This window comes from Oenanthe melanoleuca, chromosome 5 (genome assembly GCF_029582105.1).
Source record: "Oenanthe melanoleuca isolate GR-GAL-2019-014 chromosome 5, OMel1.0, whole genome shotgun sequence".
In the NCBI taxonomy this organism is placed as follows: domain Eukaryota; kingdom Metazoa; phylum Chordata; class Aves; order Passeriformes; family Muscicapidae; genus Oenanthe; species Oenanthe melanoleuca.
Genome location: NC_079339.1, coordinates 31,117,194 through 31,132,477, shown reverse-complemented (window position 1 = coordinate 31,132,477; position 15,284 = coordinate 31,117,194). Strand labels below are relative to the sequence as shown.

Genomic DNA, 15,284 nt, shown 5'->3' with positions numbered 1-15,284 from the left:
ATTTTATCTTTACACAATCAGAATTCACACTTAAAAAATAAGTGGGGAATGGTGCTTGTTCTTTTTGCGTTCTTGTAAGTACAGCTGAACCTAGAGAAGGAAGAGGTATTTCCATTTAACTTAGCCATGACAAGATAAATTTTGGTATCACTGCTAGATAACATGACTTCTAAACAGCACTTTGAATCGTGTCTTTTTTACCTAACATAAGGCAGCTTGAAGATTAACACAAGGCAAGTGATTCTGGGTAGCATTGTCAGTTTTAACATTTCCCTCTAGTCAGGTTCCACTGTTGTCTTTCATTCAGGAAAAAGAAAGCCCCAAAAGAACATAAGGGACTAACAGCACTTTAGAAAAACAGAGAACCTGAAGGTAATTAGCTCTGAAGTTATGCAGGTATCAACTGACTTTTTTGAAGCAGGAAGTTTTCAGCACACATGTTCCCTAAGGCATTCCTGCAAACAGATCCCTTTTGAATCTTTCAGACTGAACAAGCAACCTTCACAGAGAAACATTAAGTTAGCATTTAGGACTGTACAAATCTGTGGTCATAACTCACTTTGGAGTATTACCTAGTTATACAGTAGCCTTTCAGCCAGCTGCTGATGTTAGGAAATTCTCCTTTTAACTATGAGGTTTTGTTCATGATTTCCATATTCCATAAAAGACAAAGTATGTGTATACACACAAATTCTATTCAAATTCAGACCACCAGTGAGAATTTACCTTCAAGATTTATGAGTCTTAGCTGCTCCTCTGGGGTATTTTTTAAGTAAGTGAAAATATATTCAACTTTTATCTTGTTTAATGGTTGTAAAAACGGACTTTTATTTGTTAAATGCCTATTAGAAATATAGCTTGCTGTAGTCCCTGAATAGAGGACAAAATCAAGAAGCTCACAGAAAATGGGTGAACCAAGGTTGCAGGATGACCTGACAGTCATTCTGATTGCTTCACTGAACAAAGTGCAATTCCATGTTCCTTGTTAATAATTCAGGTTTAGTGTATGCATTTAAAAAGCTACACAGTCTTCAGAGCTGTTTTTTTTGTATGCATTTCAGTTATTTACAGTAATGTTACAGAAAATCTACTACTACTGCTCTTTCCCTCCATTTATTTTTACTTATACATAGGGTTGCAAGCACAATCCAATTTCAAAACAAGAATTTTGAATCACTAAACTGGCAAGTAGTTTCAAATTAACTTTATAAATAAAGCATTCATACTTGATAATGACTGTAAATTGTGAATGGAATGTATATTTATGCCACTTTGAACACAAAGCACAGATGCTATTGTCATTGACTAAATTTCAATCTATAATGGACTGGGTAACTTAGAAGTGTTGAGCATTAAGTGGACTTTGTTTCTGATGTTTGTATGTGTGATGACAAATATCTGACAAATACAAGAAAGTTTTATACAACTGTTAAGTGTACAGATTATCTTGGAATGCAATAACAATTTTCAAATTTGCTATTTAGACAAGTAGATTTATCAGTAACTTTTATTTTTCTCTTAACAATATGTACACTGTGTATTTAAGTTACCTCCCTCGCACTTTTTGCTATACAAAATTTACAGACATAGGAGAACACTCATCTTGACTCTTTATATAAAGTGCATGTGAAATCTAGGAGAGAGAAAATGGAGAAATCTTGTCAGGAGCTCTGAAATACAGTAGCTATTGCACAGAGATTGCTGTACAGTTTCCCTCATAATATGTCTCTAAAAGTTCTGCTCAACAATGGCATCTACTTTGATGTGCCAGAAATATCATCAACCTTGTCCCATATCTACTGTATGGGGACAAAAGGTTACCCCTTAAAACAAATAAGTGGAATTAAGTGTTCCAAGTCATGGCATGGAACACAAAAATGAAAGCAGTATTCAATGTTAAGTCTATAGTCTCACTTCTATTACTTTTAAGTGTTTGAATAGCAGAACTTCTAAAGCTCTAAATGATGTTGAAAAATTGTCAGTTTATATTATAGTGTAAGGATCAATCAAATATCATTAGCTTAGCTACTTATTTTAAAGTTCTTGTTAATTTCTGGAATTAAATGTGGCAATTCAATTCAGGTTTTTAATTGGTTTCAGCTCCAAGAAAGAAGTTTTACTTACTCAGCTTTATCAAACATTTGTTTCTACAAAACTGAGTTTGGGCCAAATTTGAGGTGACATGATCTTATGAATAGCTACTTTGTCAGAACCTTTCTGCAGTAAGGTGTGCTGCTGGCAGCCAGGTAAGTCACTGGGAAATCAATATGGTCTTCAGCATGAACAGACTTCAGCAACACTCTCACTCCTTTTAAAAGCAAACACACAAGATGCATTTTCATTACACAGATAATGCTAAATTACCTTACAAGGTCAGAGGAATGATTTTATACATTTGGGAGTGCATGTTTAAAAGGGAAATGTATTAAATAAAAAGAACACTTCTGCTTAACATCCTTCAGATTCTCTCTTCAGTTCACTTGGAAAGCAGCTTTATCACAGCCCCTCTCAGTCTTACATTCTTCCATTTCATAGGAGATTTTCCTCTCATCTGCTAGGAGCAGTCTCTGTGTTGTAGACTGTCTACTACATGGTTTCTTTTCTGGATTGTGAGAGATTCAATTGTTTTATGTGCCTGTTCCAGCTGGATCTTTAAACCTTCATTGTCTGCCTTTAGAATATTCCTTTCCTAAACAAACAAACAAAAAAAATAGAGAATTGTATTTTATAGTGCAATTGTTTGAGGACTGTTTGGTTGTATACTTAGGTTGACTGCCATAAACATAAATTGATGTAGCTCTCATCAGAACCAGTAATTTATCTGAATATTTCCACACTCCCTGCTCTATCCTTTGTGTATACTCCCACAACTTTCCAGCAGCTGGTATCTGAGTCATGTCCACAACCTGCACTTATCCACCCTCTACTGCACCTCTCATAACAACAGCAGTCTGGGGAAACAACAGCACAGGTCACACTTTACCACTCTACTGCTGCAGAAATTGATGTACCAGAAGCGAAGCCATTAATTCATAATATCAACTGCTGTTTAGTAATCGAGGTCGGAATCTGATGAGGGAGCAAGGGCAAGAGTAAATTATGGGACTCACACGAATGAGATATTTTAAATAATGCGTTTTCAGAAGTTACATCCAAGCTTCACATCCTTATTGTATTGAATATACTGTTGATTGAAGGGAAGTGGTTTGTACTAGAAGACTGTCTTAATCTTTGTCTTAATAAGCCATTCATCTTTGATAAAACATGAGTTCACTTTATCAGCAGCAAGGGGTATTTTGAAAGTTATAGTCATCGTTCAAAGATCAGACTGTGGTCCTGCTGTTGGACTGTTTCCATGTTGCTTCATCACAGAATAGTGATAAATACTGAGTAAAAAGTATGAAAGTTCTTTGTTCCTCATAATTATAGCTGGATCCATCTATTAGTTGCAGTGTTGGGATTGTAATAGTCTCTTTAATCTGTCTGGAAAGATGTTTCTACAAATCTGAATTTGGGCCATGTTTGAGGTGACGCAGTCTTATGAATAGCTATTTTGGCAGAACATTTTAGAGTAAGCTGAGACACAGCTGGGCTGATGCAGGTGATATCTAGCAAGAAGCACAGCAAAATTTCTTGGTGGTTCTTGCACTTGTCAGTTGAACAAAAACAGAGCTCCCTACTCTCCCAGCCTCATATATTCTGTCACTTAGAGGAGCAGAGGCCACCAAAATCAAGGAAATTCAGAGCTATGTTCCTCATTTTATGGAGTAACATTCTGTCCTGAGTGATTGGATTATGTTCACGTTCTAGAACTGACAGGGATCAGTGTGATCATAAAGCTCTGTACTAGTACTAAAATTTATCATTTAAATGAAGCATTGCTGGAAGTTAAAGTGGCTAAGACTTTATGATGCCACTCATGGATTGTTTAATTGCAATTAAATTTGCAATTATTTACTCTGGAGTAAAGTGACACCTTCCCACCAGCCACTCCCCAACACTTTAACTACTTGACCTGTTGTGTGAAACAGAATTTGTTCCATCATTTATGTACCTGCTCAAGTTCCTGGTATGAGGGTTTACAGCTGTGATGCTCCTCCTTCATTTTGTGGCTGGAGTCCTTGTTTTCCCATTTAACAAATGCCTTTCTGCGGCCGAGGATTGGGCTTGGAAAGGTGGATGCTGGAGCTGCCTGGAGATAAGGATTCTCTGGCATCCTGTGTTCTTTCTTCTCTCTCCGCTTACGAGACACATCGCCAGCCATAAGTACAGGATCAGTCTGGGTACTTTTATGGATCACAGCTGGTTTCAGTCTCACTGAGATCTTCTGAGCTGAGGAGCCCATGAGCATAATGGTTCGATCCTTGCTGTCGTCACTGTGCTCCACTACTCCATTAGGAAAGGTGAATGATCCTTCTTCTTGTCCTTTAAAATGCATAAAAAATTGAGGCAAGATCTTCTCCCAGAAAAGGAGAAACAGGAGGTGTGGTAATTAAACACTATTTTAATAAATAAAACATCTATTCCTTACTGACTTCTACATTCATTGCTCTCCAAAATAGGTGTCATTACAAGTTTCTCAATGTTGTGTCTCTTGAAACAGCTCTTACCCCTGTCTGAGTAACACAAATATGGATCAGTAAGGAGAAAACAGGTGTGGCATCAAGGTCAGCTTGAGAAAAACTTTGGTATGGGTAAGAGGTGATTATTACATAGTGCTGCAGTCATTTCAGACACATCACAGAGATGCACATAGTCAGTATCAAGAGAAAAGGGGGGCATTGAGCTCTACATATGTGCTAATAGGAAGCCAAAGGTGGAATCACCAGCATGAGTCTTAAATACAACACAAAAGATTGATAATCAAAGTGGCCAGAGGCAGATTTGAAGAACTTCAAATACAGGCAAAAAGCAGAAAAGAAATTCAAAGAAAGTGAATATGTAGAGAGTTGGAACATCAAAATCAAAAACAGAATTAGCCTGGTGTTTTTCAAGGACAACATTCCTTCTTTGAAAGCTTACACAGTAATACACAGTAAGAAAATTTTATACAGATTGCTTGATATAAGGAGAAAAGAACAGAGAGGTGTAGATTTTTCATTTCCAATTCTTTGGAAGATGGACAGATGGACAGGAGTTATAGATTCAGCTACTGAAGTGGAAAAATAAAGACAATTAGCTGTTGGTTTTCCTAGCACACAGATATGTAGGAAAACTGACTTTATAAACTCCACACTAAAATATGAGTCAGAATTGTAACAGTGCAGTAGCCAATGTTACAACTTGCTGAAAAGCAAGACTTGCTTGTCACAAGGTGAGAGAGTTAAGGAAACCTGTCAGCTCTTCATGTAACATGGCCTCAAGTTCTTTGAGAGAGTCTGGGAGAAGATTCACTCACTTTTTGGTGGCATTTGTGCACCATATATAGTGTGACAAGATCTCTCTGGAAAATGAGTCTATCCTTACTCAGTCTACAGCAGGAATGATGTTACTTGATACAACTAATAAATACCTGGTTCTAGTTTCTATGTAGATAAAACACTGCAATTAACTGAAAAAAACTAAAAGGATTCTGTATAACTCAGATTTAAAAGAAAAAGGAGCAAAGGAAAGATAATCTACGTATTTTGATCTTTTTAATGTGATCTTTTCTCACCATGGAATTGTTCTTTGACTCCTACTGGGCAGAGGCTTGAAGCAAGAGCAGATGTTGGGCTGCTGTCTGCAACTGAAGTTTTGGGTCTTCTCTTGCACTCTATCACAACCAGGTCTTTGCATTGCTTGTGACAGTTCATTCCACAGTCTGTAAACAAAATGTTTATGTGATTCAGTGACTCTGTAGTTCTCACACTGCTGCCTTCCTGGGAAACAAGAACCTTCTTTGGTGTTCTCTACATGCATTACCTGCACCAACATACATCTGTAAAACACCGTACCTTTGCCATATATGTCTAAAATTCCTACTCATTAAGTACCAAGTACAAAATTGTGCCATTCAGTCACAAAAGTGCCCTGACTGCAGGAGCTGCAGAGAAAGCTGATACCTGTGCAAGGAAGAAAGCTGCAAAACAGATGTTGGGAATGTGCTGCATATCAGTTACAAGTTCCTTCATCTCTGCATTTCTTCTGTCTGTCATATTATTCTTGAATCAGTCCTGTCCTCCCTGGGAGATCAGATTAAATGGGTCCCTAGATACAGCCATGGATCTCAGGATGATCACAGGTTTTTGTCATTCACTATCAATTATGGATTAAAATTAACAAAGCATAAAGTACTTTACCTTTGCATCTGTATCCTTGTTTAATGACTCCCCATAGCTGAAATTCAAACAAACAGAAAGCCTACTTATTAATACATTTCTCTGCATGTTTGATACCTCCAGATAAAAAACACACTAAAAACTCCACTCTTTTCTAAGATCTGAGCACTTGCAGAATATCTTGTATTTCTACACTTCAAATCATAAGGTCAAAATAGAACTATTTACCCCTTTTGCATAAGGTAAATAGAATATTTTGTGTTTGTCAACAACAAACAAAATATCTTGAGTTAGTCTACTGAATAAATCAGCAGATCTGGCAGTTCCTCAAGAAGCTGTGGAGCTGGAGTATATGGAGAATTCTTCAGTCTCAGCACCCTTGTGTGATCTCAGCTGAACAGAAAATTGGTAGGACAGTCAGTTTTATTAACCTTCTGTGCCACAGGCAGAGGCATGCCATGTCAGTATCAGGACATGAGTTCTAGCAGCCCATGGAGTGGAAGGCTCTGCATTTGAAAGTCTTGCCCAAGACTGTTTTTGGTGACACAATCAAACCCCACAAAGTATTATTCATGTCTAAACATATTGGCACCGCCAAGAGGGGAGTAAAGGGCACCTTAAATATCTACAGAAGCAAAGTCTGGTGTTCTATATAACTTCACTGATTTTTATATAGATCCATTCCTGTATATGACACAAGACAGCTATGAGATAAAAAAGAACAACTGCTCCAAAGAACATTAACATAATTTACTAAAATGGTGCAAGCTTACAAATCCAGCACAGTTGTCGCAGAAAGTGGGCCTCAAGTAAGTGGTCTCTTGGAAGTTGTGAGCAAAGCCAAGTCCTAATTTGGAATAGATTGAACTAGCCCTCATAAAATAAGCTGTTATTTCATCTCTGCTAATCAGACCTTCCCTGGAAATAAACAAGAAAAGTTGTTTGTGAGACATATATTGTGTTAAATGCATGAGGAGAATTAAACATCTTTTTCTTCATATTTTATAATAGCAATAGTTGAATGCACAAAAGACTAAAGTGATCTTGCCAGTTGTTTCCAAAACACACAGAGGCTTATCTACACATTTAAACTGTAGACTGACAGGATAAATGGAGTATCTGCATGTGATGCAACCTCAAAACTACTTCATATTAAACATCTGAATAATCACTACTGTTATTTTTCCATGCTCCAATATGTTAAGAAAAATGTCCCTGATTTTATCAAAATATACATTTGCCAGTTCTCTATTTTTAAGGGACAGCTTTATCATGGGAAAATTCTTTAGTAGTATATACTAAAAATAATTTGAAAATGTTAATTTTTCCGTTGTCTGTTTTTCCTTCTAAACCTGCTTGGATACCACTGCTGTAAGCCCAGTGAAAATGTCATTCATGACACATTTAGAAGATGTTTTTGTCAGTGATGTTTTCACTTGCCTGACCAGGATGCTTTTACCATCCTAATGATAAAATACAATTTAAACACAAAAACCCCTAAACCCCTCCCAAAACAGATACTACAAAGTTGATAAGCAGGTGCTCACCAGTCCTTGGCCATTACACAAAACGAGAATGGGAAACTGGCAGCAATCTTTTCAAACTCTTCCTGGGAAATGTATCCGTCCTGATCATGGTCGTAATTTTTGAAGACAGACTGCACAAGGTAATAGCAATAGTTCATAATGAGGATGGTCTACATTAACACTTTAGAAAGCCTCCACATTATTTATGCATTTCCTCTGCCATTTTTCCCAGTGTCTATTAAACAGTGCAGCAGTCTAATTGCTTTTTTTGCTTGAGACTAAAGAAGCATTATGATTTCTTGATAGGTAAGTCAACACAGGCTGGAATAAAAGCTTCACACACAATGACAGCTGCTTTTTACTAATGCTTTAAGACCATTCTGTCCAGGCCCACATATACAATTTGTGCTATGCTCTCAATTAGTGCTGTCAATGCTGGTTTCTGTAGCCAAATCAGTGTAGCTGCCTAGCTTATTTTATCAGGTCAGTGGTATGAGAAAATCAGTCATGGCAGAATTGTCAGGCAAACACCTGTTTGCACTTGTGGAATGTATTATTGTTTGTCACTGGCTACAAGGCAAGGAGCACACCTAGAACAAATTCAGAAATATATTCCAAAACAGCATGTATCAAAGGGTGCCTCACAATGTTAGAAGAGCTTAGAAAGAAAAGAGATGAACAGGCAGCAAAGATGAACTCTTTACATCACCCACTGAAGGGATTTCCATCTGTGCCTCACAGCTGCTGCTGTTTACAGGTAGGCAAAAGTAGGTTTGTGAGGACAGAAGTCCCATCCCTGTATTTTCTCATACCTTGAGATTAAGACTACAAAGATTTACAGTAATATGAAGTACACTGGCCAACCTTACTTACATCTACCATCCTCTGGACGTGTTTGCTGATGGTTTTTGGATCAGGTTTTGGGGCCACTCCTGAGGCCCAGTCTGCAACTACTGGTGGTTTGGAAGGTGTCATAGGCTACAATAAATTGAAAGGAACTTCATTAGTACCACATGGAAAGATTTTCAGTATTGCACTTATTCCATTTATGACAGTGGACTGTGTGACACAGGACTGCAGAAATGATCTGTTGGACCTGACATCCTTCTTTTCATAATTACATGGTGCTTAAGCTCTTCCTTGAACTGTTCAAAACAGCCATCATTCCTTAAATTGTCAAGTTCACTGACAGCCCTGTAAAATCACCATCTTTTCCATATTTATAAAACAGGAACAAAACTACCACATAACACTCGTGAGTTTCATCACTTGAACTGTGTAAGAATTTTCCATTTGAAAGAAACAGTATTAACTGCCAAGATTAGGACTGATGCCATGTCTCCACACAGCAACTTCATTTATCTTTGTGTTCATATTATAAAACCTGATATGGTGTCAACTCTGCCATATATTCTACCTTAGGCTTCATCATCGACCAAACAATTTGCACTTTAATAGATTTCACTCCGTCTACAAAGCTAAAATGTTTTCAATTTAGCATATAATATAATAAAATAATAACTGAATGCAAAAGATAACAATTTCTTTTAAAAAAAATAGTCCTGATTTTACATTAAAATAAAAGCCCTCTCTGTTAAGAATCTGTAAAGGCCCTTACAGCAGCTCGGTGACTTCGTGGCTCTCGTGCATATGAAAGTTCATAAATTTCATCTTCTGTGTAGTAAAGATCAAGGGACAGCTGAAAACAAACACATTAGTTTAATCCCAGAGGTGTCACTACTACTTTACAAACTTGTTACTAGAGTGTATTCATATGTTTTGGTGCATTATTTTTTAATTTTGATTACCACTAAAAAGAAATTATCTGGAGCTGCACAGGTATTCACAGTGATTTGATATGTGTCCAATTCTACATTCCAGACTGTTATTGCCATTATCTGGAAATCTGTAACATGGACCATTGGGAGTTCAGAAGCAACTGCACTGAAATGAAATGTTTCTTCTCATTTATGCCCTGTCATGTATAGCTGCATGAAATTATGGCCAAAGTTCTACATATTTGTAATACCTATTTTTAATAAAACAGTATTTAGAAGAAAAAAAATACTTAGAATAATTTCAAACAAAGCATTTAAAACAAATAGCAGGAAGAAGTAAGAAGTTCAGCACTTCACACAGCTGTATTTCAGGCCCTGGACATGTGTGCTTCATTTCCCACAAGAGAGCTCCCCAAGAGAACAAATAACCTCAGGCTCATAAGCACTTTTATCTATCAGCTTTTTTCTGAAACAGGGCTTGTAACCAGAAAAGGAAGCAGACTATTTCCAAGATGAGATATTTGTTAATGCCAAACAAAGCTGAGAAACAAGAAAGGAAGATTTACTATTTTAATAGAGGGTAGTATTTTAACTTACTAGGAGAAGCCAAAACTATTGTTTTAAAAACATCATAGGTAGCATTGATTTTTTAGTAGCATGGCACTGACTAGATAGGACTAGGAGTGAAATACATCAACTATATTTGACTCATGTTTATGTCAGACAGTTTCTTAAGCACCAGAAGAAACTTGGCTAAAATGCAGTTATCATGAACTTTTGTGTGATTTTGTTTTCAACACAAGGAATCTTCCTTACTGAAAGTACAGAGAGTGCATACTACTATAGTGGAGCAGAAATAAACATTTCCTTCCTTATAGAAATAATTGGAAGCATACTGCTGAACTGGCACCTCTATCTTTGCTGCCAGATAAATCAACACCAATTTTTTTCTCTTCTATTCCTGTACATTTCCCCTTTTGGGGGAAAAAAAAAAATCTTACAAACTTATGTATGCATAATTCATTAATGAATGGAATTCTCAATTTAGTTGTTTGATAGGTACATGAAATTTTTAATTGGATGGTATTTATCTTATCTAACACACTTACTGTAAGCAAGTGAACAAGGTCCATATTAGCCTCCAGGGGAAGTGGCATTTCCTGGAGTTGTATCAGCTCATCTATGTGATTATACAGAGAATATAGTTTGTATACATTAATTTTTTTGTCCTCCAAGTAGTCTGGCATGCCCTCATAAAGGGATATCAAGTCTTTCAGGTGGACCCCAAGGATTGGGATCTTAAAGTTACTGCACTCGTTATAGGCACGTCGGTAGCTATCATAATTTCTGTAAGATGAAAGCAATTCTGTCATTTCATTAAACACCTAAAAATAAAAAGAAAATAAAAAAATCAGTGCTGGCTACTGTTTCTGTTTTTGTTACACAGCATAAGATCTTCCCATGTTACCATTAAGGAATTTAATTATAATGGCTCTTGAAAAAAATTTCAAAACTTCAAATGATATCTAGGCATACTAGACCTCCTATATCCATAAATTAGGTACTAATATGTAATGATATATAGTTAATATATAGCCTAACCTATAATGATGGTCTCCTTACACTCCCCATTTAGTCAAATGAAAAGAAATATGATTTTCTCAAATCAGGGGGATCTGTATGCAGCCAATGTGTAAGCACAGCACAAGCTCTGAGACCTTCATAAAAGCAGCCATTTTCACATTAAAATGTGGAATGCATGCTCTGCCTTTCAGGTCACCAGCTGGAATTGCTGGAGACATCATGGCAGAGAAACCCTATGCTGTGCCATGATCCCATCCTGGTGTGATCAGAAGTCAAACTGTGGTTCAAGGGGGCATACCTGTCTTTTTAAGAAAACTTTTTTCATGAAAATTAATTAGAAACAGTATCTTGGTTTTTTTATAAAGGCCAAATTAATCTTCAACCTAGCAGGTTAAATATTTCCCTTGTTTAAAATTATACAGGTACAAAATTGACTCATTAACATAATAAAATCAATGGACAATGTTTTCTCTGGGAAGTTCCTATCGAAGTTCTCAATCTTTAACCTTTATAAACTGTTTGACGTAGTTAAACCTCAAAGTCTTTTTTCAAGTCACTAATTACCAGACTTTTTAACCTGCTTTCTATTAGCAGTTGTATACAATTTCTTGATACAAAAAGTTATTCAAATGATGTACACACATGCAGTCCTTAAAATGACAAAATTTGAGAAATATGTTTCTAAAATAAGCTTTCTAACTGATTTTATAGATTTTGATAGCTGTACCCATTTCCAGTGGGAGGTCACATTTCAGGTCTTTACTCCAGGTATGTACTGTTCATTTAAGCTGATCATACTGTGATCAAAACAGGTTCATTAGATACTTTCATGGACTCTTTCAGGCCCCAAAAAGAATAAAGTGTGTTATTCTCTTAAGAAGTCTCTTAAGAAGCCACATGAAGGCTTCTTAAGAAGCATTGCTAAAAAATATGCCTTCCTTCCCTTTTAAATAGCTTTAATCAGTATTTCACAGGAATTTAACTGGAAATTAAAATAGATTCCTAACATTCCAACATTCTACGTGTGCATTAGGGCTAAATTTGTTCAAGTCTAAATTAAATAAAACTTGTCAAATGGAAAGATCAGATGAACAAAACCAGTCCTTTCACTCCAAGTACAGAGCTCTGTTCTAGCATTTTACAAACTAAGGATGGTCAGTGTTACTACAGAAGACAACAGTTTTGTTTTCAAGTGTTCTAGGATCCAATTATCTGTTTTCATGTTTGAATATTATTCTCTACTACTGCATGTAAATGAAAATGCAGCTCATCATGTCTGAGATTAGAGAAACCTTTAGAGAATCTATATAAATCTTGAAGAAAGGTAGGGTTGCAAGAAGTGTCGGAGTAACTGGGGATGTAGAGATGAAATAACAAATAAAAATCCTTCAAAACCAAAGAAATTTTTTTCTTTCCATCTTATCCAATGAAGTAAGATTGCTTTTAGTGTGTGCAGTGACAAAAAAAGATAAAGATTCTTTTAGAGAAGCAATACTAACCTTAATTACATCATGAGGAACACATGAGCTTGTTTCCTTGAGCCTGGAAATGGAACTGTGACAGAGACCTCCTATCACTGCCATTAATGTGTTGAAATTCTGCAGCTGGTGGAGCTTCTATGTTGACATAAAAAAAACCAAAAACTAATCAATATAATTTAAAGGTTCAGGTTGTTCAATGTGCACACCCAAACTTGAATGTCCTCTAATTGCTCTGAAGACTTACAAGTTTGTGCCATTTGACTTCATGTATTTTGGCAATGAGTTGTGATTTTACTGGGTGTAACATGAACTTATCCTACTGTTATTTAATCAAATATTAAATTTTCAGATACAGTAAACCTTCAAAGTGCCTCCTCAGTACTTCCCCCTCTTCCCACAGTCTACCACAACTAGGAAAAACTGCCTAATTATCTTGGTTATGACTGCAGTTGAATTAGTATGCAAAGAGTAGAAATAGGACCATAGCTCTCCTTTTATCTAGAAAGAAGTTTCTGGTGGAATGTTTCTGATTACAGCCGCAGCCATGAGAGTCACTCCTGCCTTGGAAAGCTTCACAGCCACAGCTGGGAATCTCACTTGCTGATTCAAAAGCAAGTCTAGTGTTACAGTGGAAATAATTTCTTCAGAATGAACATGAGAAAGTCCTGGTGCCATGACTGTAACATCTGCACTCTTGGTAAGAGCACACACACACAAATACACACGTGGTGTGGATGGAGCAGGGCAGTGCCAGCACCTCAGCTCACCCGGCTGTAGTAGCATGGGAAGAGCAGAAAAAAGAAAGATGTATCAGAGAAAGACAAAATAAACACCTAACATGCCAGATTTGAACTGACCTGTGCCACATGAATGAACTTGATGAACACTTCAGCACGAAGCTGTGGTGTTGGTCTGCTGAGAACCATCAGCTGCACCCACTGAGAGATACCATTGCAAAGAGAAATTGATCTTTCCATGGTCGGGTTCTCTTTCACACTGCTGTTCACAATGTAGTTCTGATAATCTGAGAACTTGAACGAACAAAAGAAGTGCAAATGGAAATTCATGGAGTTTCATACACCTCTGAATTAAGCTGCACTAATACAAAAAGCAATTTTAATTGTTAATATAATATGATTATGCTTATCATATTAATATTATTAATATGAAACTGAGATAAGACCATTGATAGTAAGGGCTACAGATTCCTTAGTACTTTTAATACTGCTTGTGAGATTCTCTTATTTCATCAAGGCAATCTAAAATTCTTCAACTGGTACCTGTAGCAATTTTTTTTAATCCATTCTTACATTAAAGAGAACAAATCACTCACTTTTGTTGATGCAATTTTTATCCATTCTGTTGATTTATCCATTAACAAAAATAATTTGAATCATCAGAAAATGTGACATGGGATTTTTACATCCATTCTTTACTATGACCACTATTACTAAGATCTTACCAAAAACACTCATAGCTGTAAGAGACATACATTTCTTTCCACAGCTGTATTTCTTTCTTCTACATTTCTTTTTTTTACTCTCCCTCACTCACCTTCTTGCAACTTTATAAATTTTTTCCATCTGTTTAATAAGAACTATTAGCACTTTAAAAGCAGATGACAGCAGACACCTCTAGATTTGTCCTTATTAAATTAAAAATGGAAGAAATATTAATAATAAGTAGAGCTGTCTCTGAGATTACATTGTACTTACATTACAATTACTCTTTGAATATTGAACCCTGGCCAGGTTTGGCTAGATCTTGAAATTTCAGCAATTACACTATACAGATAGATACTTTTTCAATATCTGACTAAATAATTATGGACTTCATAGCAGTTTCAGTACAACCATGAATCAGTATATATTTTTTTCTCAGCAGTCATGTCCTTTGGAAAAGGTTGGGGTTTTTTTAAGTGCTGAAGAAATTAATCTCTAAAATGTTACTTGAAAGTTTTGAATCAATTGGGGTACACAAATTCATTGAGGTCAGCTGTAACAAGCTTGTTAGTGGCACATACTGTAAAGAAGTTCAGGTACTTAAATAATGCAAGAGTTTGTTATTGTGATGACTAACTTAAGAGCCTCAAAAAGAATCCAGAACCCAGATTCTTACAAAGACTGTGGCCTCCCTGTACTTTATGACTACAGATTAAAATACTTTCCAAGCACCAACATGCCTCCAGTCATTACTCTGAGAACTCCACTCCTGGCATTTTAATTTGCTGCAAGATGGATGGTATCTCATGGAAGATTTAGCTGTATGCTGTGCATGTAATCAAATATTCCCTTCTGACTTTCAAGTGCCCAAGTTTTAAGTAGTTATTTCAGTGACTAGTAACAGACTGGTAATTTTCAGACTTTCTCCCATTATATGATGCCATGTTAAAATAATGAAAGGATTCTGTGGCTTAGGACATCATGAACATATTCTGCAAAACTTTAATTAATGTAGCTAATTATTAATTATATATTATTTTCAGACCAAAGTCATGGTAAGCTCAATTTGTACAAACACATATGCAGGTACCCTGCATGTATGTGACACATCTGACACTCTGACTAAAACCATACTTGTAATACTCATTAATTACCTTACATCTGCACAGAGGTTTTGAAAATGGTAAGTTATATAAGCTTTGCATATCATTAC

At 36.3% G+C, this 15,284-nt stretch overlaps 1 protein-coding gene across 2 annotated transcripts in view; it reads right to left on the bottom strand.

Moving 5' to 3' along the window:
• Positions 1 to 204: 204 nt before the first annotated feature.
• Positions 205 to 15,284, bottom strand: part of RASGRP1 (RAS guanyl releasing protein 1) — a 36,840-nt gene continuing 21,760 nt past the window's right edge. For both annotated transcript variants that reach the window (XM_056492425.1, XM_056492424.1), the window contains exons 7-17: positions 13,487 to 13,660; positions 12,648 to 12,764; positions 10,674 to 10,949; positions 9,405 to 9,485; positions 8,660 to 8,764; positions 7,808 to 7,917; positions 7,034 to 7,178; positions 6,282 to 6,318; positions 5,657 to 5,803; positions 4,055 to 4,425; positions 205 to 2,689 (exon numbers count right to left, since the gene is read on the bottom strand). In XM_056492425.1, coding sequence (XP_056348400.1) covers positions 2,555 to 2,689; positions 4,055 to 4,425; positions 5,657 to 5,803; positions 6,282 to 6,318; positions 7,034 to 7,178; positions 7,808 to 7,917; positions 8,660 to 8,764; positions 9,405 to 9,485; positions 10,674 to 10,949; positions 12,648 to 12,764; positions 13,487 to 13,660 — 1,698 coding nt within the window. In that variant the 3' untranslated portion in view covers positions 205 to 2,554. The remainder of the gene's footprint in view (positions 2,690 to 4,054; positions 4,426 to 5,656; positions 5,804 to 6,281; positions 6,319 to 7,033; positions 7,179 to 7,807; positions 7,918 to 8,659; positions 8,765 to 9,404; positions 9,486 to 10,673; positions 10,950 to 12,647; positions 12,765 to 13,486; positions 13,661 to 15,284) is intronic.